We start from the raw sequence: 27,833 nt of genomic DNA, 5'->3' as shown, positions 1-27,833 counted from the left end.
AGACAAATTTGCGGCGATCTCCGACATCTGGACACGCTTCAGCGAGAACTGTGCTAAGAGTTTCACTCCAGGAGAACACATGGCCATAGATGAACAGCTGTTCCCTACCAAGGTTCGTTGTCCATTCACACAGTATATCGCAACCAAGCCAGACAAATTTGGGATCAAGTTCTGGATGGCCACGGATTTGGACACCAAATATGTCTGCAATGCATCTCCTGACTTGGGAAAAGACCCCAGTCATCAGAAGGAAGAGAGGCTGGCAGAGAACGTGGTCATGAAAGTGATGGAGCCGTTTTTGGATGATGGGAGAAATGTCACAACGGACAATTTCTTTACTTCACTGTCGCACAGACTGCTGCAGCGCAAAACAACGTTACTGGGCACGGTGAATAAAGTCCGGCGTGAACTTCCTCAACTTGCGCGGATGTATTCCGTAAGAGCAGCAACACACAGGTGGCCAGTAGCGGTTTTCTACAATATGCTGGACCTGGCGGCGGTGAATTCCTACATTTTGTACAAGGCATGTACAGGGTGGACAGGCAAAAGAAGATTGTTTCTGAGTCTTCTAGCTCAGGAACTTCGTTGCCGATTCATGCAGCACAAGGAAATATTAGCACAGAGGCAGGCTGCTGCAGCTGCCGTGCCAGGGACTGTAAAGACAACGCAGTGCCAGGTGCAAGAGAGCTGCAACAGGAATCGCAGCAGGTTTACCTGTGCAACATGTCAGAAATTCACCTGTGCCAAATGCAGGGATGATGGACACTGGATCTGCAAACGCTGTAAAGTTTGAAACACTTTGAAATAAAACAGACTTGTGTACCCATGTATTGTGAATGTGTCTTTTGTATCGATATGGCAGGAATTTCTGAAGGTTGTAACACAGAGGTTTGGCCTGCCTTGGATCTGAGTAAACAAATGCCAATGTTGCACAAACACACACACACAGCAAGTCTGCATTTATTAGTCCCACAAGTAGGAAATCTGCATTGTCATTGCAGAAAAGTGGACAGTGCAAGACAAAAGCAGCAAAAATAAAAACTGTACAGAGTACAGTATAGAAAGTGCACTATACAAACAATCTGGAAACATAAATATGGACACGTGTATTGAAAAATATTGGTGTGTGTGTACACACACACACATATATATGTATATGTATGTATATATGTATATGTATGTATATATATGTATATATGTGTATGTGTATATATGTATATATATAAGTGTATATGTATATATAAGTGTATATGTATATATATATATATGTATATATATATATATATATATATATATATATATATATATATATATATATATATATATATATATATATATATATATATAGCTTTACTTTGAGCTCCTGATTCTCTTTGACCATTTTTTCCCGTTTTATTTCACTCACACACACACACCTTTTAAAAAGAAGTGATCGCTCTGTTGTTTATTTAAAAAGTTATTTACAAAAAATCAAAACTTCAGAAAATACTGAATAACTCAAAAATGATTTATCCCAGGATTAAAACATTTGCAACAAGTGTTACAGAAAATGTTCATCAGCATAAATGTAAGTAATAATACTTGGTGATTTCTCCACAGAAAGGTGCATATTTATTGGGTTTATTATAATGATTTTCACATATTTTGCATGAGAAAGAGAAATGCAAAAAAAATAAAAATCTAATTTTCTGTCTTCTTATTCAAATAGAGGTACATTATTAATCTCTGTACCACTTAGAGATTTCTGTGAGAAGCAGTGATGACTGTTTTTCTGCCATTTCCCTTTGTCAAACATCATAGAGCTGATGCCAGTTAAGGAGTCCAGGTGACTTTTATAGGCTTGAAACACCATACATCAGGCTGACCCATGTGTAGCAGGTCCTTGTAGGGAGAAGTGCTCCACTGGAAGGGTGGCACTTGGTCCCAGGTTGGACCACTCACTGCCACCATGCCATACTCTCGGAACATCTCGTAGGAGGTCAGCTGCAAAGAATCACACACAATGGCTCAAACTCAGTGGACATCTCTTTTAAACTCATTTTTACTTACGGCAAATCAAAAAAAATCTTCAGGGTGCATGATGGGTAAAAGGGTTAGGGCAAAGGGAGATGTGAAAATGAAAACCTTCATGTCTGTTCCTCCGTGTGGTCTCTGCTTTAAGGCGCCAAATGGATATGTTCCATTAGCTGGGTTCAGGTCTGACCGCGCTGAGATCGCATTCTCTCCGTTCTCAGGTGGATCACAGCCGTCACACTTTGAGAGTGGATCTTCCTTAAAGTTATTATACCTGAGGAGGAACAGTGTATCTCTTAAATTAAGATACCTCTTTCCCCCTAACTTTTCAAAAACTACAACTACAACATCTATTAGAGATTGTTTGTTTTGGGAATACAAATCTCCAAACATGTGCAATACACAGACCGTACCTCATCAGGCGGACCATCGAGTCCACATCTGTAACATCTGTCTGGTTTCTCCGGAAAATCTGAGCCCGAGGATTCTGGTCCAGAGAGAACCACGGGCCAAACTTCTCAACCAACTCATTGCAGCCACTCTTATTAAATATTTCCACATAGTACCTTCAGAAAGAATTTGGAAGTATGGACAAAAGAAAAGACGCATGCATAATCTAAAGTACAGATTAACATTTACCTTAATGTTTGCATACCAAATACTTACGGTATGTTGTAACTAGCCCAGTATCCTTTCTTCAGCAGTTCCTGAGTTTTATCAGCGTAAATGGCGAGTCCTCTGCAGCATTGGAAAAAATAAAATGCTTGTTTTAAGGTCAGATCTGATAGGGTTATATATTGTCAATAGAAACACTGAATAAATTATCTATTTTGATCCAAGTTCAGGTGCTGTGACTTACGGAATCTGCTCCAACACGACAAAGAGCCCTTCTGTGATGTCAGTCTTCCCTGGAGTGAAGAGGTTGTAGTTGACAATCATCCACTGGTTGTTGTAACTGCAAAGCAAAGTTAAAAGTGGCCTTCTTTTCACTAATACGCACAACACGGACAAAACAAAATGTTACATAATCTGGTCTTCAGTGAGGATTATCGACACAAGCTAAAAAGCAGAACAGTCTGGAGCCTTGTCAGCAGATCAAACAGTTTCTTTTTGATGATTAAAACTAACTCACGTTCCACTGTTGTACTTCGTGAAGATTTCTGCCCAGTCCTTGCCAGTAGCAGCGAGTCGATTTGCAACAATGTTCCTCAGCCACTCCATGACTGTTCCAGTGGGCTGAACATATTTCCAGAGAGCAGGGTTGCTGTTGCCAATGGTGGTTTCCAAAGTAACCTACAGACAGAAAAAGAAAGAAAAAAAAAAAAGCAGTAAGATAATCTCAGCTTTCCCTTTAAAAAAAAAATCATATTCTGTTATATAATGTCAAGTATAAAGAGATCTTACCAAGCCGCTGCTTAGGATATAAAAATCATCCCCAGAGAAGATGGATCCAGGGTAGGATGAGAACGCCTGAGTTCGTCCAGGAAGAACATAGTTGTCTGAAAAACATGAGAGCACGTGCTGAAGGCACACTATCAACTAGTCCCTAAAATAATTACATCAAAAATGGTGCTAGGGTACTTTTGGGGTTTTAAACGTGCATTAAAGAATTAAAAAGTCAAGCATTTAAGGACATATCTAATTGTTTTGCCATTATATAAAAAAATTGGTACCATTGTTTTTGTATTGTAAATCTGAAAAGTAGAGTGAGCAGGTATCTAGAAACAGCAACAGCTAAACTGGAAAAATCAATGTCCAAATCATCTAACCCAGACGTTCCCAAAGTGTGGGGCCCGCCCCCTAGGGGGGGCGCAGAGCCATTGCAGGGGGGGCGCGGCATGAAAAGGGAAAAAAAAAATAAAACAATGCTTGGACACTGCTAGCACGGGCGCCCACACGAACGCAAAGCAGGAGATGAAGCATAGCTGAATATGTTTCCAAACCAACTTCATTCTATGGTGAAGCATGTCTTCCCTTTGGTTTCACCTGCACAAGTGCCGAGGTAGGTCTCCCTGCAGGATTGGTTTTCCCTTCGTTGGGAGCAGCGCTGGGCTGTTTAAATCACGGACAAACAGTATCCCACATTCTTGATTTGTAGTTCACAAACACTTGTTGTAATGACTAACAACTCCTGACATTTTGGAGATGTTAGCTCTTTATACAGTAAAGTTACAGTGGGATACAAATAACATCAGGCTCATCCTGCCACAATTTGTTCCCCCGGTTCAAATCACGGGCAAACAGCATCCAACAGTTGTTTATGTTTTTGAACCCAATTTGCAGAGGGATTTTTTGAAAAATGTATTGATAGCAATGTTGAATATTATTACACAGGAAAAAAACAACTACACGTAAAATAATTACACCGTGACACCTCTGCCTTTCTAAATGGAGGGACAGTAACTGCGTGTATATGTAAGCGTGTAAAACCTGCAGATAGTCAGATTAACAGTATTTCGTCTTTATCTGCCATTCTGCAATTCATCTCATGTAAACAATAACGTGCACACAGCGTGAGGTGAAAAAAGGCACATACCTTTGACATTGCGTGACGAACTCTGTATTCCTCGTCCACACGTAAACGCAAAAAAGGAGTTTTAAAAAATCTCTGTTCTCGGTGATTCGAAACGCCGTTTACGTGTGGACGAAACAGCCGCGTTTTCAAAAATACCCGTGTAGGTGTGGATGTAGCGTAAAAGACTTAGTAGTTTATTTCCTTACTACCTGTAATTTATTGCAGATTACTTGTATTTGCTTAATTGTTTACTAAATGTTTGAGGTGTGAAATAAACCGCAATGGAGCAAAATATGGGTGTGTGTGGTTGGAGGATGTGTTTGTGCGTGTGCGCGAGGGGGGCGCGAACATTTTTCTTGTAAAACAAGGGGGGCCCAACAAAAAAAGTTTGGGAACCACTGATCTAACCTTTGCCTCTCTAACTTTGTTGTCACTCAACCTGATCTGTCCCTCTGATGTGCTCATTTCTACTCTCGTCTCTCCTGATCAATCCCAATGAATCTTATCATCAATCAGGAGGCACACTTGCGTCAATTAATTACCTAAAGAAGAAACTTTAAAGGCAAAAATGTATTTCTTCATTATGCGCAGCATGGCCTGGTAGGTGTTCCAGGTGTCATGTGACACCAGCAGTTCCTTATTGTTAGGCAGAAGCTTAATCAGTGCAGAGCAGGAGCCAGAGCCAATGGGTCGGGTTTGACTGGATTTATTCAGAGCCGATTCCAGGTCCTCAAGGTCTCCGCCCATTTGGAAAAGTCTGTTGGGCAACAGCAAGTGAAAGTTTAAAATCTCAGCAAAAGAGGGTAAAACATGTTTGAATGATACAGAAAAGGAGATAACTACTTACAGGAAGCCAAATGGGTTGAAGGAGAATGACCCTATTGGCAAAGACAGCTGATCATTGTAGCTGTCCTCCAAACCTTTGAGCTGCAGCAATGCCAGACGCACCTGATGAAGAAACAGATAGCACAAAGTCTGATTTCTGGCCTTTAAAAAAGCTTGTCATGTAAGGGATTTTTTCAGTCCTGCTCATTGTACCTGGTACCAGTAGGGTGAGTTTGGATTATTCTCTATTTGGTCTTGAATCCACTGCATGTTGGTTATGATGAAAGACTTAAGGCGCTCGCAGTAGGCAGATTCATACATCAAGGGTTCGCAGTAACCCATTAGAGTGTTCATCCAGTGTTTATAGATCAGCTAAAAAACACCAGCATACCTAGTCATTAGAATAATTAAGCCAAAAATATTTTAACGTCTGACCAAATGAGGGTTAGACTGACCGGAGACGTTAATGCAGCCTCAACTGCACCTGCAGCGTAAGCCTGGATGCTGTCGTTGTACCGACTGCTGGTAGTCACCTCCAAGAAAGACCAGCTGAAAGAGAGAGCATAAAAATGTAAAACGATCTCCAGAAAAAAAATAGATTTATGAAGTTCACAGCACTGTGCAAAAACCTTGAGCCACCCCCCATTTGTTTACATTTTGCTAGGAAAATAGGTGGTGCAGTGCTCTACTGAATTATGTGCAAACAAGGTTATGCATACAAGTCAAAAGCAAAGTCTGTGTAAATCTAATGAGACTGAAAGTCAAGTTTTGGTATGACCATCTTAATTTCCTCACTTTTCATAGTTTCCACAGGCCACACACTATGGAGGCTGTATTATCTTTTCTATTTTTTGTTTTGTTTTTGCAACTAAAGAAATGGGTGCAAATGATGTGTTCTTGTAACAGGCTGCTAGTAACAAAGTGCCTAAAGATACAAAATATTATCTCCCCTCTCCTCTCAAACAGAACAAACAAACAAACAAAAACCCAGCCAATGTCCAAAGAAAAACTTTTAAAGACCTCCAGAAGGTTTCTCAGTGTGTCATGTGCGCCACTTCTGCTAATTTGGGTTCCTCAAAACAAAACCACAAGGATTAAATGTTGCTCAACGAGTCAACATTTACAAAAAACCAAGGAAAACAATTTAGACCATTGACACTGCCGAACACCATTCTGTTACAGCTTCATAGGGGATGATTGTTTACGTTCTTTATGAACTCAAATATTTTAATATGTATAATTTCTCAATTTTTCTTAAATTCTTGAACTAGTCTGAGAGAATCTGGATCGGTTTGGCTGTAAAACTAGTAAAACACTGTGTGTGGAACTGCAAATTATACACTAAACCAGTGGTGGGGAACTCCAGGCCCCAAGGGTCGTGTCCTGCAGGTTTCAGACGTGTCCTTTAGCCAACAAGGGGATATCTAAAACATGCAGGACACCGGACCTTGAGTTCTTTACCCTTGCATTAAACGATTAACCGAATAATTGAAACAATAACAGGAGTCAACGCTGCAACACGCTTTTCCTTACTTTCTGTAAGAAACTGCAGCACTGACCCAGCTTGACCATTCACCAACGACCTATTTCAAGCACAAACCGCACAGACAAACCGAGCCTTTAGAGGCAAATATTTTACATTTTAGACCAAGAACAGTCTCTAAACACTCACCCTGACGTTTCAATATCATCAGTGAAATTCGCCCAAGCCACAAAATCCTCCTGATATCCCTCTATGACAGACAGCTGTCCGGTTTGCTTGTCGATCACAGCCGTTCGTATTTCTGCTCGAACGGCCGCAAACATACAAAACAAAAGCAAAAACATCTTTAAAAGATCTAAAACCTCTGTAAAACTTCTAACACGGTCAGCTCCGTTCTGCCTGCACGCCATGTTTACATGAACAAATCATGTGACTTCGATGGGCCAAGTCACCTGACTACCGCCGAGACTTTCAAAATAAAAGACACCACCCGACATCCCGTATCATAAGTTCATCAGTAGTTCAGTCACTGTCACAAACGAGACATGAGACAAAAAGTAACATGTACACAGCTTTTATACATATATAAAAACCAGTCGTCAGGTACATCAGATCTCTTGGACATTTCATTCTGTACAAAATACTAGTTAATCCAGAGAAAACTGGACCAGCTTTTAAATTTATTATAAACTTCTGCAGATATTCGGGTCCATGTTTTATTCAGTCCATTTTACACAGAGCGTTGGGGTCAGGATTTGTGCGGAGGCTGCAGATGTCAGTCTTCCACACCACCTTCAGTTTCCATTGTCTCCAAAATTCCTTCCATAACCTCTGCTTTTCGCTGCTTTTTGGCAGTGACTGAGGAGGAATAAAACAAAAAAAAAAAAATTAATAAACGGCAAACCTACTTTTTATTTAATTGTGTCCTGTTAACAAGGATTTGGTGGATTTACCATGAAAATGTTCAGCTGTTTTTCGCCTCAATGCCTCCACAGTTTCCTCGGCGTCAGCCCACTCCAGCACAAGACGTCTCCCGTACAGATGGGTGCTGTGGCATAGCGCGGCAAACGCTTTCTACATAGAACCAGAGGAACACAACTGCTAATCAGTGTGACAGCCAAAATCCCTCTAAAATAAATATTGCCACACTTTACTAATTTGAGTCACTTAAGCTAAGGCTGATGCTTAAAAATGGTGGCTGGATCTCCTTTTTAACAATATGCTACAAGATCAGTTTTAAGGCCAATAATTGGTAATGAAAACCAGAAATTAGTTAAATACATGCTTATCCCTGAATGTTGGTAAAAATGGTTGAAAGGACGGTAGGTGCTAATATTCAGATGGCTGCTCTTCTCAAAACACTCGTTCGATTACTTCTTTTGATTAAATTTGTTCACGCTGTGATCATAAAATTAGATTTTTGAAATTGAAATTATATTATCTCTCTTGGATATGTCAGCTTCTGGCTTGAAATTGTTTCTAAACTTCCTATTAGCAGAAAATCTGTAAGACAAAAATCTATTTTAATATTTTTAAAGCACATTAAAATATCCCACCTTGAGTATTTTAAAAAAGTCCTTTATATGTTGTTGAAAGTACTGTAAGTCACAGACCTTGGATCATTTCCTCTATTGTTGCCCTTCAATGTTAAATAATAAAATACATTTGGCGATGGAGACACGCACAGACCGACAGACATGTAGCCAAATGATGAGACCTACAAATCTACATGCTATAATATTCTGAGTAGCTGAAGAAATGTATATTTTCTTCGTTTCATGAATCACTCACAAACCTTAGCATCTTGTTTGGTGAGGAAATCAACAAAGCCAAAACCTCGATGACTTCCTGAACCAGCCGCTTTCTTTGGAAGACGGACAGTCTTTAGCTCCCCAAATGTACTGAGAAGATGAAATACAAGGAGGAAATGTGAGTATTAATTTAGCTCTTCCAACAGCGTAAATAATAATAAAAAACGATAGCTGGGTACGTGTTACCAGAAAAGCTCCCTGATTTCCCTGACAGATGCTTGGAAAGGAACATTGCGCACAAGGATCTTGGATCCCGTCTGCTTCTTGTCAGCTTGTTTCTTCTTCCGTGTCACCACAGCTGTCCTGCACATGGGAAAAAAAATGAATGAGTGGTGACAAGACGAGCGATGTCTTCATGCTACCACAAATTCTAACCATAAACATGTCAGCTGAAATGTTTAGGAGCACATTCTTGTAAGTAAATAGACATAAGTGGGGAAAAAGAAAACCTTTCTGATTCACATCTGACCTTGTGGCTCTCTCTGAAACCTTCAGCTCTAACTGGTAATCATCCACCTTACAGTGCTGAAGGAGGGTTTAAGGAGAGAGAAGACATTAGCCAAAAACCTGCTTGTGGAGAAAAGCTGCGAGAGTGTTGCTGAGGAGGTGGGGATGGTACCTGTAGCTGCCTCAGGGCCTTCTGAGCTGCTTCTGCCGTCTGATACTGGACAAAACCGTAACCCATTGACAACAGTTTGCCTAGAAGACAGAACAATAAGCATGAGAACAGTGATTATGCAGAGAAAAGCAGAAGATGTTTAGCACAATATTAACAGAGTGCTTGTCTGTGATTAAACTTCAGATGGTTCTGAAGTCTCGTCCTCCCAGATCTGGACCAGGGCATCACTGAGCTCCTGGAAAGTCTAAGGTGCAACCTGTCATCTTCAGATGGACTTAAAAGTGTCCCAGAGGTTTTCTATTGGATTTAATTCAGGCAAGCATGGGGGCCATCAATGATATCAATTCCTTCATTCTCCAGAAACTGCCTGCATACTATTGCCACATGAGGTTGGTCATTATCGTGCACCAGGAGGAACCCAGGACCCCCTGCCCCGGTGTAGGGTCTGACAGCAGGTCCAAGCATTTCATGTTACCTATGGCAGTGATCTGTGCCTCCCTCCATGGATCTGCTTCACCAGACCATCACTGACCCATCAACAAAGTGGTTACGCTGAACAATCTTACAGCAGCACAACTTACCAGTCTACAAAGTCTACAAAAATACTTTTCTTAACCAAAACATAATTTGTGGTTGAATAGTGAGCACTCCATTTGTATTATCAGTTAGTAAGCAAATGCCGGCACTTGTTCTGAAAGGAAATATTTGAAACCCTTCTCAGTACCTGTTTTATCTTTTTTCTTGGATATCGTGCAGGATTTGACTTTGCCACATTTGGAGAATGTCTGAAATGAACAAATAAAAAACCAGGACCATCAGCCAGTGATTAAAAAGTTAATAATAATAGTATTTATTAATGTACCTACCTCCAATAGTTTCTCCTCTGTTGTGTTGAAATTAAGATTCTTAATGAAAAGCGTAGAACCTGGAAGAGCTTCCTCCTCTTCATCATCATCATCATCATCTTCTTCTTCCTCATTTTCTTTCTTCTTCTCCCCTTCCTCGGCTGCCTTCTTCTCTAATACTTAGTTAAACAGAGCAATGGTGGATTCTAATTATACATATCATACCCTTCAAGTCTGGAAAATACTGCTCTCTCTTAAAGAGACTGCCTGGCTGTGTTTTGAGAGAGTTTACCTGGTTCTGGTTTGGCCACAAACACCCCGACAGGCGCCCACTCCAAATACAGCGGGACATGATGGAACTGGATTAGGAATGAATTTGATATAATAAGAAGTCTTCAGTATCCAGCAGTCAAAACATACTATATGCAGGTGAAACGTTGCACACACACCTTACTGTAAGCCATTCTTGTGAAGGCTCGTTTCGCTTCAGTCGGCTCCAGAAACTCAACGATTGCAGTGAGTCCTGAAGGTGGCAGCAGCACGCGGCCCAAAGAACCATAAGGTGAGAAGAGCTCCTCAAGCTCTGACGCCTGCACTCCAGCTGGAAGGTTCTTCACCAGGATCACTGTGTTACTCCTTGCTGTTGCTGCCTGTAGACGAAGGGACGCAAGCCGTGGACTTTTCATTCAAATTTTCATTCACACATTTGGATCAAGAGCACTGAGAAGTACATCAAGCATACCTGACTGAAGGAATCCAGGCTGACACTGTTATCCAACAGAAACTGCCGCGTCTCCTGGACTATTTGCGTTTCCCCCAAAGCCATCCTCACTGCAACACTTCCCTTTGACTCCTGCAGGGGAGAGCAAGGACCATAGATACATGCAATAAATAAATAAAGTGGAAATGAAAAACACAAGTCTGTAAAAAGAGGATTTTTTTTTTAGGTTGAGATGATGTTATTACTGTGCCATTAGCCTAAAGCATTTGAAAATGTGGTTACCAAACTATAAAAACTGACCTGAGCAGCGGGCTATTGCTGTGGTATAGACTGTGTGGGACAAATCCATAATCCCAAAAAGAACATCCTATTATCACCAACACTAGGTCAGTATGCTATACATTACACAGAGCAGGTTGTTGGGACTTTTTCAAATCCTTATGAAATCTCTATGGAATAATAAACTAATCATAAACAAATCAGTTAACCAGGTATATGTCAAAGAGCTGGAATTACTTGTGTTTTTCATGTATTTGGTATCCAGTCAAACATTTTTCAAAGTTTTAGTCAATTAACAGATATTTATAAATAACCATACAGTCAATTCTGGAGGTAAAAAGTGGTCTGTCTAAATGGTTTGGATGTACTCTTACCTACCCTACAGGCAGTTCAATCTAACAGCTACTAAAAAAAGTGAGACCCTTTGCTCAACCGAGTGGTCTTGTCTGTGAAAACTACTGCCAGCTAGCTTTTCCTGCAGGGGTGGGGTTACAAGGGTCTTAAATTCTCCATGTACATTGAACTTCTGCAGGACTCAAAGTTTGATGGAATAATATTCAAGAGGTTAACCTTTTCTCTAAGAGAAAACATTTCAAATCTCTGTAAAACTGTTTATCTTAGGTTCAGCAACTGAATTTCAAGACTCTGGCTTCTGTTCCTTTAAAGAAAGATGGATTTTCTGACTCTTGCTACCTCCTTATAGAGAATGGATAACAATGATGACACAGCTGGCTGCCTGTGAGACTAATAAAAATTCATGAACACATTCTTAAATGGGACCCGTTTATTAGGTGGCCATGTGCAGTTTAAATAACTTTGTGGTTACCAAGTAAATGTAATATAAGGTTGAAAGAGGCATTTAATAATTAGTCATGCTGAACTCCCTTTTCCCTTATATATTATTATTATTTTTTCTCTTGTATTATATTTTTTATAATTTGTTAAAAATTGTAATAAATTGTTCAATTTTAAAAAAAAAAGGAGGAGGAAAAGAGGCAGACAGGAGCATAAATGCAGGTGAACTAGATGTAAAGTCACTCACGTGGTCCAAGACTTGGCTTTTGGTGGTGTTGTATTTTTCAGCAATAGCATCTGCCACTGCACTTGTACCCAGAAACAAGGTGTTCCAGTTGTGTGAACTAGAAAGAAACCGAAAATTCACGTGTAAGCTTAAAAAAATATCAGCATGAAAAACAGAGAAACAAACGGTCACTTTGATCCCGATTACCTGGAACTTAAAGCTTTAGTTTTAGCATCTTTTTGTCGTTTGTAAGACGAGGAGCCAGGACCGCCAGCATCAGACTCACTCTTTTCTTTCTTCACAGTGGAGGGAAGCAGGTGAAGCATTCTGCCCTAGAGGTGTAAGAAAGTTTTCAAACAGCTAAATTTATTGAACTGCACTTTGAATCCAGCCATGAGGTGTAGAGTGATGAAGAAGTTCTGACATAAACACCTGAAAAATGTGTCCGTCCAGCTGAGCGAGCGCTGTCACGGCATTCTCTGGTATCATGTAGGTTACAAAGGCAAACCCTTTAGGTTTCTTGGTTAGTGTGTCAATTGGGAACAGCACATCAGATAAAGGACCTGCAGAGATTTTATAACCATGAAACACTTGGGACAAGAGTGCATTTCTTTCTACAGACGTGTAATCAATGTGTATGTCTTCTAGGTGTTAACTCACCGTGTTTGCTAAACAGATCTTTGATCTCCTCCTCTGTGCAGGTGTAAGGAAGGTTTCTGATGAAGAGTCGGCCTGACTCTGAAACATCTTCCTCCTCCTCGTCCTCCTTGAGCTTCCTGCTAAAGTTTCTGTCAGTTTCTTTCTCTTTTCCGTCTCTTTTGTTCTTTCCCGCTAAACCATCCACGCGAAAGACTTCAATGTAACGCCCTCCTGAAAACACAAGGATGAGGTCTAGGCTTCATAAGCTAGCAGAGAATGAGAAATACATCTATAAATGTCTTTGTGCCGTTGTTTCCCCAACTGAATGGTGGCTTCAAATGTTTTCGCTCATATTTTGTGCAGAGTTTTTACACCCTGTAACCTCTCATTCATAGTAACACAGCCAAATACTATGAACAGAAATAAGTCCTAATAATTTCACCTATATAATCCTTGTTTTTCCTCAAGGCCTTTTCCACCTCTTCCTCAGAGTGCAAGTCCACGTATACGTAACCTAAAAAACAACAGCACACTGTTAAGATGCATCTGCCTGTATACAGTTCATACAGACCTGTAGTGCTGTGAAAAAGTAATTGCCCTCATCCTGAATTATTGTTTTTGCATATTTGTCACACTCGAGATGATCAAAATATGTAAAATTTTGCAGAAAGATAAGCAAATACATAAAAGTGGGAAAAGGTTATTCAAACCTACCTGAATGTCCCCCAAACCTAATAACTGTTTGTGCCACCATTGGCAGCAAGAACTGCAATCAGGCATTTGTGATATCTGACACGAGTCTTTCATATCACTCAAACTCAGTCACACTTTTTTTTGAGCCATTTAGAGGTAGACCAGTGTGTTTTGGATCATTGTTCTGCTGCATAACCCAAGTCCACTGGAGCTTCAGGGCATGAACTGCTGGCCAGATGTTCTCCTTTAGGCTTTTCAAAGTGGAGAATTCATGGCTCTATGAACTACATTAGGTTGTCCTGAAGCAGCAAAGACGCTCTAGACCATCACACTACCACCACCGTGTTTGATCATTGGTATGATGTTCTTTTTATAGAATGCTGTGTTAGTTTTATGCTAGATGTAACGAGACTCAAACCTTCCACAAAGTTCAGCTTTTGTGTCGTCATTCCACAGAATATGTTCCCAAAGGTCTTGGGGATCATCAAGAAATATTTTGGCAGATGTCAGACGAGCCTTTTTTTTCCTTTTGGTCAGCAGTGGTTTTATCCTTGGACTCGACTATGTATGCCATTTTCTTAGTGTTGAATCATGAACTTTGACCTTAACTGAGACAAGTCAGGCCTGCAGTTCTGTAGATGTTGTTCTAGGCTCTTTTGTGACCTCCTGGATGACTAATCAATGTGCTCTTGGAAGTCATTTAGGAAGGCCGGCCACTCCCAGGAAGTTTCTCACTGTTGCATGTTTTCTCCATTTGAGGATAATGGCTCTCACTGGGGTTCACTGGAGTCCCACAGTATTAGAAATGGCTTGGTAACTTGCAGACTGATCGATGTCCGTGTTTTTTTAATCTCTTTCTTTAGATTCAGTAATCAGGTCTGTGTGTGACAAGTAAACCTGCTACCAGCTTTTTAAAAAAGGTGAATAATTCATGGTTTAAGAAGGGGAGAATAAAATTTTCACTTAGGACCAGGAAGGTTTGTATGGGCTCTTTCCCTTAAAAAAAAAAAAATCATTATTTAAAAACTGCATTTTGTATTTATTTGGATTCTCTTTAGCTAATATTAAAATGAATTTGATGATTCGAAACATGCAAATGTGACAAATATACAAAAAAAAAGAAATCATGAAGTGGGCAATTATATTTTCTCAAGCCACTGAATACAGCATATGTGGGTGACTGCTGCAAAATGAGAAACTTTAAATACTTTTACTATCACACCTGTTCTATTTCCGCTTTCGTTCTTCCCAATCCGGACTGCTGCAGGTTTCAGTGGAGTCATAAATTCTCTAATTTGTTTCTAGTGGTGTTACAGGAAAAAATGTTAGCGTCACAGATTCAGAGTGATATAGTGAACATTTCAGTGCTGACACTGAGAAGTTTCTTGTTCACTCACCTCTTTAACATTGAACGGGACTCCTCTCAGCTTCACTGTGAACTCTGTTGTTGCCTCCGTCTGTAGTAAATACACAGGGGTTGGTGTGAATCACTACAAACTAGTAACAATGAATGAATGTAAAAATTTAAAACAGCTTCTGACAGAAGAGTCACCTCCTGCTTGGCAGGTTTCTTCACTTTACTCTGGTCCTTTTCCTCAGAGGTCACTGAAGATTTGACCTTTGAGATGTTTTCCCTGTCTCCACTCTCGTAGTCACTGTCTGTGTGCTGTAAAGGACCATCATCATCCTCTTCCTCCTCCTCCGTGTCTGCTGTTTGTGCCACCTTTGACCGCAGGTAGTCCATATCTGATAAGCCAGACTTCAGTGCTTGTTTAGTGGCATCTGGAATCAACGGCATAGCAAACAATTAATAATAATTCACTGAACCCGGATGAATATTTTCTAATATAGTTTAATCTGATTTTCTGTGATTGTGTGTGTGTGTACTTTAAATTCAATATTTCTCTGATATAAATTTCAGTATTTGATGTTGATGTAACCCCAAAATTAAAAGACAACCACTACCAACCTTCATCCTCACTCTCATCATTTTCTTCTTCCTCATCCTCTTTGTCTTCTTCTGACTGGTCTGAGTCAAAGTTGAGGTAATCATCTGAAGCAGGTTTCTTCTTGGTTTGAGTCATCTTCTTCTTGTCGGGATCGGGTGCTTCCTGTGCAGTGTCGTTTGCCCAGGTCGGAGCTTGGCTTCGATTCTGATGCACTGACAGAAACTCCTTGAATTCTGCTTCCTCTTCCAGCTGAAATGAGATATAAGCCGATGTCCAAATATTAAGTGTTACATCATACAAAAACTGATGAGGTGGGCAAAAAAATGTAATAAATTAATTAAACAAAAAATTGTACTCTCACAGGCCACTTCATTGGGTACACCTGTTCAACTGCTAATTTACCCACATATCTAATCAGCAAATCAGTGAGGCACTGGTCAGTGTACTGGTAATCTTAACCATAACCTGCTGAACGTCAGACTGAGCATCTTAATAAAGAGGAACGGCGATTTTGAACATGACGTGGCTGTTGGTTCCAGACGGGCTGGTCTGAGCATTTTCCCCAAAGCTTGCACCCATCTCCCGACCAACATCTCAATTTAAGAGCAGATAAATTTTAAAGTTTATAATTTACTTACATCTCCCAGAATACTGCTGGATTCCTTTTTCTGCTTCTTCTAAAATTCAAACACACACACACACACACACACACACACACACACACACACAAAATTGTATTAAAAACACAAATTCTATGAAATCCTACTTATATTATTCTCTGGTAAGGCAGCAAAAAATTGATGATATAGAGGGAAGAATGAATTATAAAGATATATGGTAAGTTTTATATACAAGTACGATCTCTGTAATTACAGAGTGTCAGTTTACAAATACTGTTATTTCCCGTCCACAGGTGTTTCCTACCTTTTTGCCATCAGTGTCGGCCGGAGCAGAGGGTTTGCCCTGCCCTGAGCTCTGAGTGTGTTTACTCCAGGCTCTTGCCTTACTGGGGTCTCCAAACGCCTTACACATCTCCACCTAGAATAAAGGACAGGTAAACCATCAAGCATGCGCGTGTTCCCTCTCGAAGCACAGACTGTGTGCGGCTGAGGCCATACCGTCACTCTGGATGTGTCCACGAAGCTCTTATTGAAATAATTCAGGGCCTTGTTTGCATCCTCCTCGGATTTAAAACCCACAAAGCCGAACTTCCGGAACTTGCCGTCTTTGGTAAATTTCAGAGAGCAGTCTGTCAAAGTGCCAAAGGCAGCAAACATCGACCTGAACCTGTCCTCCTTCATCTGCACAGAGAACAGTGAAATTTAGCTGGGCTCAAATTAAAGGCTGCTCTCGCTTTGTGTTTACATGCGAGCGGGTTGTTTACTTACCCCATTAGGGAGGTTTTTAACGATGAGTCTCGACATCACGGCAGAAGGTGTAATTCCACTGTTAACGCGTAAAACGGCTTTATATGACTTGTCAACAAAAACAGCGTGGACAAGAACCTCTAGCTCGCCATCTTGAGTGGGAGGGGCTTCTTCTTCTTCGGCCGATAGTAACCGTATCAGTGAATAAACGCCACCCTGTGGTCGGGAATGGTTACTGCGTATATAATCAAACAATATTTAACTGGGTGTTCTAATAACCATATCAAAAACACATTAAAAAACTGATGGTACATATGATATGAAAACATGTAACTAAAACAGATGTTCAGGTATTACTAAAATATGACAAGTTAACATCTGGAAAATGAATAAATTGTGACTGAAAGGTGTGGTTCACTTTCTTGAAGTGTACACTGCAGGTCTACATGTGTTTTCTGTTGTTCTTGCTTTTGCAAAACCTTTCGTTGATGCTACTCTGCATCTCTGAGCATTGTTTTTCCATTTTTTTCTTTTCGGCTTCCAGTTCAGTCATTTGGTGCTTTATTTCATTATAAAATTCTTGGAGTTTTTGATTTTTCCTCTGGAGAATAAGTTTTTCTTCTTTCTGTTGTATGTCTAATTATTCCTTCTCTTGAAGCAACTCTTGATTTTGGAGCAGTGTTTCATTCAGAGTTATTTGGAGCATTTTGTATTTTTCGACCATGTCTTCAAGTTTGCATTGCATTTCTTTCTCTTTTATGTCCTTCTCATCTTTCTCAAACTCTTTATTTCTCTGCAGTGTTTTATCGAGCCTTATTTCCAGCACTCTGCATTTTTCTTCCATGTCTTCAAGCTTGCAGTCCATTTCTTTCTGTTTTATGTCCAGTTGCTTCTTCTCTTGAAGCAACTGTTGATTTTTGTGCAGTTTTTTTTTATTGTGCTTTACATGCAGCGCTCTGTATTTTTCTTCCATGCCTTGGAGTTTGTACTGCATGTCTCTTGGCTCGATGTCCTGCTGTTCTTTCTCTTGGAGGATCTCTTTATTTTTTTCCAGAGCTTCATCAAGCCTTACTTGCAAGTCTTCGTTGTGTTTCTTGATGTTATGAAGCTTGCAAACCATTTCTTTATGTTTGTATGCTGCTCTTTCTTACATTGTACTGTGAGTTGCAGTCATGCATAATGCAGCCCAAGTGTGGTGTTCCTGCAGCTAGAAAAACTACCTTAAGCGCCAAACATAGTCTATTAACTGTATTTGAAGCTTGCTTAAAGGCGGCAGGGTGTAGAGTGTGTGGAGAACAGAAAGAAGGGAGGTTCAACCGGGGACTGCAGCTTACACATGCCTTGCAGGTTAATCTGGCTGTGTATGGTCTTTGCTTCCTGCTGAGATGACGGCTTGCTGTTTAAAATCAGTAGCTTATTGTTTAAAACAAAAGAAAAAAAAACTTGGCTGCCTACATTTTTCTGCTAAGCGAAGCGTATCATCTAAATCAGGAGTTAGTTGGATTGCTAAGCAGCTGGAGCTGGTTGGATCTTTGGGGCTGAATTTTCATGCTCTTCGCACACATTATATTTCCTTCAACTTCAAGAAACTCAGTGGGTTTTTTTACATTATAGGCTTTGATTATATTTTAATTTTACACTTCTAATGAAGATGTTATGACAGCTGGAACAAAGGAAAAGGAAAAGGAGCTGTTGTTCTTGGTTCTGGGTTTAAGGTATCTGTAGGAATGAGTATCAGCGCTAACATGAGTACTCAGTGACATAACTGTGGTTAAAAAGCAAGCCATTGCCATGTCCCTGTACATCTGACCACATTTTAATTTAATTATCCTTCTCCTCAATGATACAGAATTATACCACTTTAAGCAGTGTCATTGGTTTATGTGGTTGGTACCATTACTAAGCAACCATGTAACTTGCTGTAACTAACAACCATGTAACTAACTAATCAATGACGGCGTCTCTTCTTATACATATTTCTTTTTTTTATATATTCAATATATTTTCTCTCTGAGTAATACTATAAACAAATATTAATACTTCTAATACTTTTTCACTCTAATACTTTTTTTTATTCATGTGATGCATGACAAACTGTAGAGTGAACTCTTTGTTCTCCTGATCAAATGTCATGCTGAAAGATTGGAAACTGAAATATTAAGCAGCTGAAATGCCAAGCAAAGTTCACAAAAGATGAAACGTTTTTATTTAAACTGGTCTTTATTGAAAATTCTCAGAGGAGCACCTTTTATTTTTTATTTTAATCTTTATTTAACCAGGTTATTCCCATTGAAATTAAAGGTCTCTTTTACAAGGGAGACCTGGCCTTAAACGTTACACAAACCAGCCTTTATTATACCAACATATTATATATAAAGATTACTTCTTCAGTATTAGTTGGGCTAAAGAGACACAATCACAACTGCCTAGAAGATCTAAAAAGGAACTATAGTTTACAGCACAATTCATTATTAAGCAACATACACCCACCAGAAACTTTTAGGTACACTTTGATTCCACTGGGCAGAACCACCTTTAGCAGATGGATAGCAGATGTGGTCACGAAAGGAAGGAAATGGTCAGCAACAGCTGTCAGGTAGGCTGTGGGGTTTAAACAATGTGTGCCAAGAAAATATCCCCACATCGCCAACAGCCTTAATATAACCCTTAAAATTCGAATCCTAATGTCTGAATATTGCCACAGAAACTCAGACTCTTCAGACCAAAGAACATTTTTCCATTCTTCTGTTGTCCAATTTTGGTGAACCATATGAATTTGTGGCATCAGGTTCCCGTTGTCAGCTGACAGTAGTGGTACCTGGTGTGGGTTTCTGGGTGTAATGGTTCAACATGTTGTAACGACTCGTTATTTAAGTTACTGTTTCCTTCCTATTGGCTCAAAGCAGTCTGCCCCTTCTCTTTTGACCTCTGGCATCAGAAGTTTTTTCAGACCATTCTCTGTGAAGAGATGGTTGTTTGAGACAATCCCAGTAGATCAGCAGTTTGTAAAATATTCTGACCAGCTTGTCTAGCACCAATTTTTTTCCACTTTCAAAGTCACTTAAATGTTCATTCTGATGCTCAGATTGAACTTCAGCAGGTCATCTTGATCATGTCTGCATGTTTAAATGAGTTGCTGTAACATGATTGGCTGATTAGAGGTAGTGGGTGTACCTAACAAAGTGGCTGGTGAGAATGTTAACCTGAGACCCTGCATCACCATATTTGCGTATTTCATTTTGCTGTTCTGCACCTTATTCTTCATTCTACTCAGCTGTGTTTTATACGTTGTTAAGCCGTGTTGACTTTATTGCATTGTGCTGTAAAATCACCTGATTATCCCAATATTAGGCTTGATATATAAAAAAAGTATGTAACAGCTTTGTAATAAAGTAACAACTCCCTGCTCAAAGAGAAAACTTAGTTTATGTCCAACTAATCAAAAATAACAAGGCAAAATTACAAATTGCATCCCAAACATGAACCTGGGTCTCAGGAGGTTATCTCATGTGTTCGCTATAAATATTTCAGATTTGTGTGATAAATATTGTGTGACATAAAGAATCACTGATTAAATAAGCCTGTTTAACGAGGCACATTTCATATTGAAGTTGACAACAGTATTGTCCCTGCTCCGTCCGAAAAGCCGATCTGCCTCTTTTTGGAAGACTGGAACTCATTCTGGATTTCCAGAAAGGTTTTGTTCTTGGTTTCAGGGACAACAAGGAAGATATATATTATCACCAAGCAGCAGATGACCAAGAACACCAGGAAACAGTACTGCTTCAGTCCGAGCTGTAAAAAATAAAACAAGCGAGTGGAACATATCCAAGTACAACATCGAGGTTTAAATGTTCATTTTAAATGCAAGAAATGGTGATAAAATATTCCAAAATGATCATAGATCCTCAACCATTTTGAACACCTACCACAATGAAGGGGAAGACCAGGCCAATGAAGAAGAAACTGGACCAGTTCACTGACCCTGCAAGCATGTACGCTGCAGGGCGCGAGTTTTGCGTGAACAGCTCAGTTGTTAAGATGTTAGTCACGCCACCTTCATGGGGGAAGACACAGAAGAAATCCCTGTTACAGCTGATGTGCCTACGCAGCTGATGATGCACATGCTTCGGTGAAAGAAAGAACATTTTTACCTGGTCCTAAGCCAAAACTTAAGATGAAAGCAAAAACACAGACCATGCTGAGGTATGGAACAACTGGGCTCGCCTCCTGAGAACAAGGAAGTTGTGCAAAAGAAATGTTACAACACAGGTAGGGACATGCCTTAACCTCTGTGTGGCATTCAGATCTGTTGGACCCGTTTTCAGTATTTACCAAAAGAAAAAAAAACTTAATTTTTATTGTTTCTTCAGACTTTTTGCCTTTGGCTCATTTTCTGCAAAGAATGCATACAATAAAACTTCATAGAGCAACCCTGCACATTTATATTAAGCATGTGTGTTCAGGTGTGTTTTTAGTGTGTATGCGTTTGTGCTCCTGCTTTTCCTGCACAAGGTTCCAACATTGTCATATTTTAACACCTACACCTGTCTGCTCCCACATTCCTGCACATTTTAACCTCTGGGTTGTGGGAACCACAATGTAGATTCTCACGCTCCATCCCAGGCTGCATATCGAGGGTGGGGCACAACAAATACAAATAGCTTGACCTGTGTGGCTGCTTATTGATCATAAACTCATTCTCTGCTTAGCACTTTTAGATGAGTCAGTTTTGGAAGATGATGCAGAGAAAAAGTTGAGTTTTGTCTTTATCAGATGTGATGGTGCAGACAGGGAGGAACGACGGGACAGACTCAAACTCTGCAGTGACAACTCTAGCCTTTAGCACACAGGTCACTCGCTGAACCAGACTCTGTCAGGAGAGCACTCTGACAGTGCTCACCTGACAGAGTCTGACAGTAAGCACGAGGCTGACCTTTAGTCATCTCCAAAATAAGCTTACCAGCGGCCAACACAGGGAGAAATATGGATGCCAAAAATGGTTAAATTGCATAGTTTTCTTGTCCAAGGACTGAAACACCTCCATATGTGATGCAACCAGGGTAACGAAAGCATGAACACCACACAGGGCTTAAACCCTTAAATATCTATTTTTAAAAAGATTTCTTGGCTTGACAATAATTACCTGAAAAGTTAGGGTCAGCGTGAATAAAACGCAGCAGATAGCCATCAGTGTGTATCCTCCCATGATGAGTACTTTCCTTCCCAGACAGTCAATGAGCATACCCTGTGAGACACACAGCATGTCACAAGACCAGAAAGACTCCAGGCAAACATCTCTTTTGAGGATTACTCTGATCCATTTCATGTTCTATTTCCAGCCATCTTACACAAACATCTTGTAATTCTTTTCTATTTTTCTTCCTGATGGCTTATTTTTTATAATCTGACCGCCTCTGACAGTTCATCACTTGGAAGCGATATTTGAAAGGTCTCATCTCGTGATTTTAAGATTGCTGTAAGTGTCATGGAGGATCATTATTTCTCTGTTTGCTGAAACAAAAAGAAAAATTTGAAACTAAAGTTCAAGTATTTTCCAGTTAAGATAGATTATAAATACAAGTATGCACAACTAAAGCCATTTCACACATAAACTCTGGACAGTGTCAGGAGCTGGACTTGATCACATGAGACACATGACACCCGGGAGAAGGCAGTTCACTTCAGATGTGCTGTCTCACCTGGCAAAACTCAGCTTGCTTCAGGAGATCCTGCCTCCTCGGTAGAGTAAGCTGAAGTTATTGCACTGCAAAGCTGAGGTCTATTGTGACTTATATTTTAACAAATGATAGTCCTGAGTGGGCTTGCATGAAATCTTATAGTCTAAAACTCCCTTATATTCATAATCTGACTCAGTAAAAATAACTGTAAAAGTATATTAATATTCGAACCATTACACACATTTTTTTGGGGTTTACCAGTTGGATTCTTTGTCACATATTAGTCCAGTAATGGGTAAGCAGTCCTTCACCCCAGGAAAAGCAAATGTGACTTTTAAAGGCTTTGGGCTTAAAAACTGTAAGATCTGTATCTTCTAACCTCTGACGTCATCATGCATTATGAATAAGTGAGGCATACATTTAGTCTAAAAAGAAAACTGTAAACAAGAAGAAGTTTTATAAGAGCAAATTTCACTTCACAGACCACCACAAGCACCCCAAGCAATAGCAATGACAAAGAAATTCCTAGAAAAAAATGTCACATTAGATTTTTATGATATTTGTATATCCTGAGTTAAACTGGAAGCAGAGATCTCATAAAAAGGACTATAAGTCAGCTTATGCTTTGAGTCATACTTATAAGGTGAATACACGCAGATTAACAAACAATAACTGTGTAGAGCAGGGATGATGCATACAGCTCACTTTGATCTTAAATGGGTCAGAGCAGTAAAACTACACAATAAATGTGTAAAATTACAGAAAAAGCTCTGGTGGTTCATGTCATGTAATTAAAACATATCTAGTTTTCATTTTTGTGAACTCACTGTAAACAAAAATACAACAAAGCGGGCATTTCTATAGTAGGGAGTGAAAAAACAGGAACTTTCCTGTTATTTAATTGTTTATCTATTGGGACAATTCTGGCCCCCGGGCCTTATGTTTGGCACCCTCAGTGTAAAGGGACTGGAATTTTTTTTCAAAGTCAGAGTTAGGTAAAAAATGATCCCAAAATACATTCTTCTACACTTAAATCTATTGAGTTTATTGGGTTTTTAGAACATATCTGTGTAAATATAAAAAAAAACTAGTAAAGGTCTACAATAAAGAGATGTCTTTATGAATGGAAATACAGAAGGCTGACAACGAGGCGCAAACCACTGGTTACACTCAAGAACAAGAAGATTCGACATGTACAGTACTGAAATAGATTCTTTGGATAGATGAAACACAGAAGCCCAACTGATTGGAAGAGAAAAGCATGGCGAAGGAGAAAATCTGCTCGTGATCTGAAGCATGAAAGACTATCTGTCAGACGTGGTGGAGGCCTAATGCATAGGCATGTATGGCTGAACCGCATTATAATGTTTACTGATCATGTGACTGCTGATAGAAGTAGCACGATGACATCAGAATTGTGCACAGCTATAATTTCTGTTAAAGTGGATAATGATCCAAAACATACTGCAAAGAGTTTGTCTGAGGCAAATAAATTTGATATCCTTCAAAGACCAAGCCAGTCACCTGATTTCAATCCACCAAAGCATGATTTTTTAGTTCTTAAATAAAAAACTGAATGCAGGAAGACCCACAAACTAGCAGCGACTGAAGATGGATGCAGTAAAAGCCAGGGGGACATCTCAAGGGAGGAGATCTGGTGATGTCTGTGGGTTCTAAACTTCAAGCAGTTGCAGTGGATTTTCATCCAAATACTAAAAACAATACTTGAAAATACATGACGAGAAACTCATACTTACACATGTTAAAGCGGTGATGCATTCACAGGCACCAGTGCCGACAGTGGCGTATGGTATCTTATCACTGGGAATACCAGACTGTTTGAACACGTAACCTGCGTAGAAGTAAATCTAAAGGGAGTGTAGTAAACAAATAAAGAAACAAACACAAAACCATAACTTTCAGTTCTTTGGAAACTCCTTTTTCATCTTTGTGTGAACTTTTTAAAGTGGTCGTACGTACAGCATTGATGCCGTTCAGCTGTTGTGCAGCGTTGAGCACCATGATGGTGAGAACCTGCCAGCGTAAAGAGCGATCAGCAAAGAGCTCCCAGGGTTTCTTGGCCTGTAAACCTGATAAGTTATTCCTCTCCTTCTCAATATCCTCTTGTTCACTGTCACAATCAGCTATACCGTGCAGCTGCTTCAGGGCTGCAGACACATAAGACACACAGGACTTCAAGTTATTGCGCTTCCTTCATATCTGACTAATCTGCGGTGGCTGTTTGGGGGGGTGGGGGTGTCCTGTCAGAAGGTTTCCACTGTCAGAAATTCATCACATGCCTGAAATGAAAACATAAATGTCCCTGCCTCTGGTTATTTCTGCCAAAGGGTAGTCTTTATACATTTTTTTATTTACGCTGTCACATGCACTAAGTCGTCTTTCCTGGCAGAACACAATTCCCAGCGATCTGAAATGGAAGGAACGGTGCAGCTGTTTTACCTTTCTTACAACCCTCTTCATCCCCTTTGTCGATGAGCAGATAGCGTGGGCTCTCAGGGAACCAGGGCAGGATCAGGAGCTGCAGAAAAGCTGGGATACAGGTGGTGGAGAGCAGGATTGGCCAGTACTCCTCTTTCCCCAGGAGCTCTCTGTATAATTGTACAAGGACTTCAGCTTGATATTTTTCTTTGAAGGGATGTAGCATTGGAACTGTGTGAAAAGTTCTTCTTCTTAATGTGTTTATTAATCACCTGAGGCCAATCACTTGTCCGGTAAAGATGCCCCCAGTAATGAAAATTGAGGTTCCCATTCCCATAGCACCACGCAGTGAAGTCGGAGCTATTTCTCCCAAATATAGAGGTTGAACACAAATGGCAATGCCTATAAAAAATATTTAAAAGACATTTCAGAAGGTTTTCATGCAGCATCATTATTAGCCATTATTAACTGGACATCTAATTCATGTATCTGTGTTTCTCCAAGATTTAGAAACAAAACATTTAAGTGTTCCTGATGTACTCACCTGCATTTAATCCAGAGATGAAACGTCCGATGATGAGTAATTCAAATAACCCTGTAGGATGACTCAGACCCATCAGCAAAGCAGCCAGGAGTGCAAATATGTTATTGGTCAGCAGTGTCCCTTTTCTAGAAAGAAAAAATGAATCCCATTATTTATAAAAGAGAAGACAATTTTTCATTAAAAATTAAAAAAACATGTCCATACCTTCCGACCCTCACAGACAATGTTCCACCAATCATTGCCCCTATAAGTCCTCCTAAAGTGAATATGGACACGATAGTGGACCAGAGGAGGGTGAGACCATCATCTGATATTTGAGTTTGGTAACGCTTGCTCCAGGTTTGGTTGATGAAATCTTGCACATACTGGAGAGAAAAGAAGAAAATTGAACACAAACACTGTTTTTTATCAACACGAGTGCAAAGCAATGTCTAAATACTGCCACTACTCCTATTATCAGTCTACTTTTTTGTCACTGATTAACATCACTGTACTTGGCGATCATTAGACTGCCTGTGCTTGTTAGAAAGAATTATTTGAGGGTTACAGGAGGCTTTCCTCTATGTGTTTGTGTGTGCGTGTTCTCTAATATCAGAATAACAAACACAGTGACTGTAGTCCACGTGTTACTAAGTTTGCCCTCAGACCGTGTTTTGATCATTTAGATCAATAGTTATGGAAAAAGTCCAGTGAGAGACAGCAGAATTATTACCACTGTGGGTGCATTGATGACAGATATATTATATCCATACTGAAAGGTCCCCCCGATGCCAGCAGCACACACAGCCAGCAGAAGTGATTTGTTTGGAAGCTGCAAACAGAAAAACAGACCCACAAACAAAAGGGTTTCAGTATCATCCTGGACAGAAAGCTGCGTCCCACCATGCTGCCAAACGTACTTTTGTTTTTCAAAACCCTTAATCCATTACATTCCACTTACCTTTGGCCGCCTTCTATCTTTGGTTGCTTTAGCTAGAAGAGGCTGATATTCATTCTTGTATTCTTTTGGCATTTTTGATATTTTGCTTAAAGTCCTGGATTCTTTGAGGGAGAGCAGAATAGAGTATCCTTCTCGCAGGAGCTTGCGTCCAACAAGAAACTTAAAGCGGATGGGGGGATGAGTTTATGCCGGGGATAATACAATTGATCTGTTGTCAGAAAGTGCCCTTAGGGTGTGGGGAATTGGCTAAATTATTCCATGTTTATTCAAAGTTGAATCCAAACACAGCATTCAGTGTAGTTTAATTACTTTCACATAAAAGAAGAAAAGTATTTCAGGATCCACACATAGGGCAGTTACATAGCATTATGATTTTGGTCTACTGAAAACATGTTTCACAAAGAGTAGCACAATGTGCACCTATTTTAATATATTTTGGTTTCTTTTCTTTTTTCTGTTTTTAAAGACTTGCATAGCTCACAGGTTTGATGCCATAGAAGTGTGATGCATGCCTACAGGCAGTATGCAGTACCACATTCACATTTTAAAAGGCTGAGAAAAAAAATCCTTAATTAGCCATAACATATGTCCTAGGCCATAAAGAGGCTATGTGCGGACTCCCCCTATAGTTCAAGTATAGAAAAGCAGTTGGTGAAGTTTTTTGAATAACTGGATGGATTAACTGTGGAGAGCAATCTGGGCCGGCCATGGTGCAAAGTTTTTGTGGCTGCTGTCTTTTCCATCATAAGGACTCCAGTCTCCGTCAGAGGAGGGATGCCCGGAAATGTTTATAAAGAGCAATTCATTAGCAGTTTAATAAAGCTGATAATAAATATTCATAATTTAAGACATTCTGTATACAATAATCCGAACTGCAGTTATAATACATATCAATACCAAGTACTTTAAACGGATTTTTGTCAATCTGGCAACCCAAAACCACGCGCTTTTAGAATTTAAATATTTATTTAGGATTTATTTTAGGATTTAAAATATAAATGACATTTATTTAGGATTAAAATTATTAAACTACGGATTACAGCTCGCATCCTCCACAGACACTAGCTACGTTTTATTTCATGTGAATTTAACGTTTTTCTTCATGACTTTGACTCGTGACTGGCTCTCTTTAGTCATTTGAGGAAAGACGTCTGAACCCAGGAATTATTTTAAAAAAAAACCCAAAACGAACAAAAAACATGAAAAACAAAAAGAAACAAAAAACCCTGCAAATATTCTAAAATAATTTCTTTTCTTTCTTTCTTTTTTCGTTTTTTTCTTTCTAACAGCCCTCATTGGTTCCAAACCCATGTATGACTCACCTCTTTCTTTGATTCCGCACGTCCCTCATCCGCGTTCATTTTGAAAGCTGCCGTAAAATTACGCTCGCAGAAAACATTTACAAAGACTAAATTTTGCACTTGAATCCAAGTTCTGACAAAGTAGCAG

The 27,833-nt window shown here is 39.7% G+C and overlaps 3 protein-coding genes across 3 annotated transcripts; all 3 read right to left on the bottom strand.

Annotated features, from left to right (window-relative positions):
• Positions 1 to 1,412: 1,412 nt before the first annotated feature.
• On the bottom strand, positions 1,413 to 7,363 carry plbd2 (phospholipase B domain containing 2). The gene is made up of 12 exons (XM_085180886.1): positions 7,026 to 7,363; positions 5,809 to 5,902; positions 5,567 to 5,725; positions 5,376 to 5,476; positions 5,071 to 5,285; positions 3,418 to 3,512; positions 3,146 to 3,306; positions 2,873 to 2,968; positions 2,680 to 2,751; positions 2,427 to 2,579; positions 2,125 to 2,287; positions 1,413 to 1,983 (listed from the first exon to the last, which is right to left on the bottom strand). Exons 1-12 carry the CDS (start codon positions 7,244 to 7,246, stop codon positions 1,813 to 1,815), a joined length of 1,701 nt encoding a protein of 566 aa, XP_085037012.1. The 5' UTR covers positions 7,247 to 7,363; the 3' UTR covers positions 1,413 to 1,812.
• Positions 7,364 to 7,394: 31 nt separating this feature from the next.
• On the bottom strand, positions 7,395 to 16,966 carry rbm19 (RNA binding motif protein 19). Its single transcript, XM_085180884.1, has 24 exons — positions 16,802 to 16,966; positions 16,532 to 16,714; positions 16,338 to 16,451; positions 16,052 to 16,090; positions 15,434 to 15,662; positions 15,017 to 15,246; positions 14,862 to 14,921; positions 14,687 to 14,765; positions 13,214 to 13,285; positions 12,793 to 13,002; positions 12,565 to 12,695; positions 12,340 to 12,464; positions 12,154 to 12,250; positions 10,854 to 10,964; positions 10,561 to 10,761; positions 10,404 to 10,470; positions 10,133 to 10,290; positions 9,991 to 10,051; positions 9,267 to 9,346; positions 9,117 to 9,172; positions 8,834 to 8,950; positions 8,632 to 8,737; positions 7,790 to 7,910; positions 7,395 to 7,694 (listed from the first exon to the last, which is right to left on the bottom strand). Exons 1-24 carry the CDS (start codon positions 16,835 to 16,837, stop codon positions 7,612 to 7,614), a joined length of 2,766 nt encoding a protein of 921 aa, XP_085037010.1. The 5' UTR covers positions 16,838 to 16,966; the 3' UTR covers positions 7,395 to 7,611.
• Positions 16,967 to 18,378: 1,412 nt separating this feature from the next.
• On the bottom strand, positions 18,379 to 26,885 carry slc2a11b (solute carrier family 2 member 11b). The gene is made up of 12 exons (XM_085179804.1): positions 26,385 to 26,885; positions 26,157 to 26,255; positions 25,649 to 25,809; positions 25,445 to 25,569; positions 25,173 to 25,302; positions 24,922 to 25,070; positions 24,442 to 24,629; positions 24,219 to 24,329; positions 21,927 to 22,028; positions 20,935 to 21,010; positions 20,710 to 20,837; positions 18,379 to 20,575 (listed from the first exon to the last, which is right to left on the bottom strand). The coding sequence occupies exons 1-12, from the start codon at positions 26,454 to 26,456 to the stop codon at positions 20,381 to 20,383; spliced, it is 1,536 nt and encodes a 511-aa protein (XP_085035930.1). The 5' UTR covers positions 26,457 to 26,885; the 3' UTR covers positions 18,379 to 20,380.
• Positions 26,886 to 27,833: the final 948 nt, after the last annotated feature.

This window comes from Neolamprologus multifasciatus, chromosome 12 (assembly GCF_963576455.1).
Source record: "Neolamprologus multifasciatus chromosome 12, fNeoMul1.2, whole genome shotgun sequence".
Taxonomy (NCBI): Eukaryota; Metazoa; Chordata; class Actinopteri; order Cichliformes; family Cichlidae; genus Neolamprologus; species Neolamprologus multifasciatus.
Note: the sequence above shows the minus strand (reverse complement) of the source record. Positions and strands in the feature narration are given on the sequence as shown.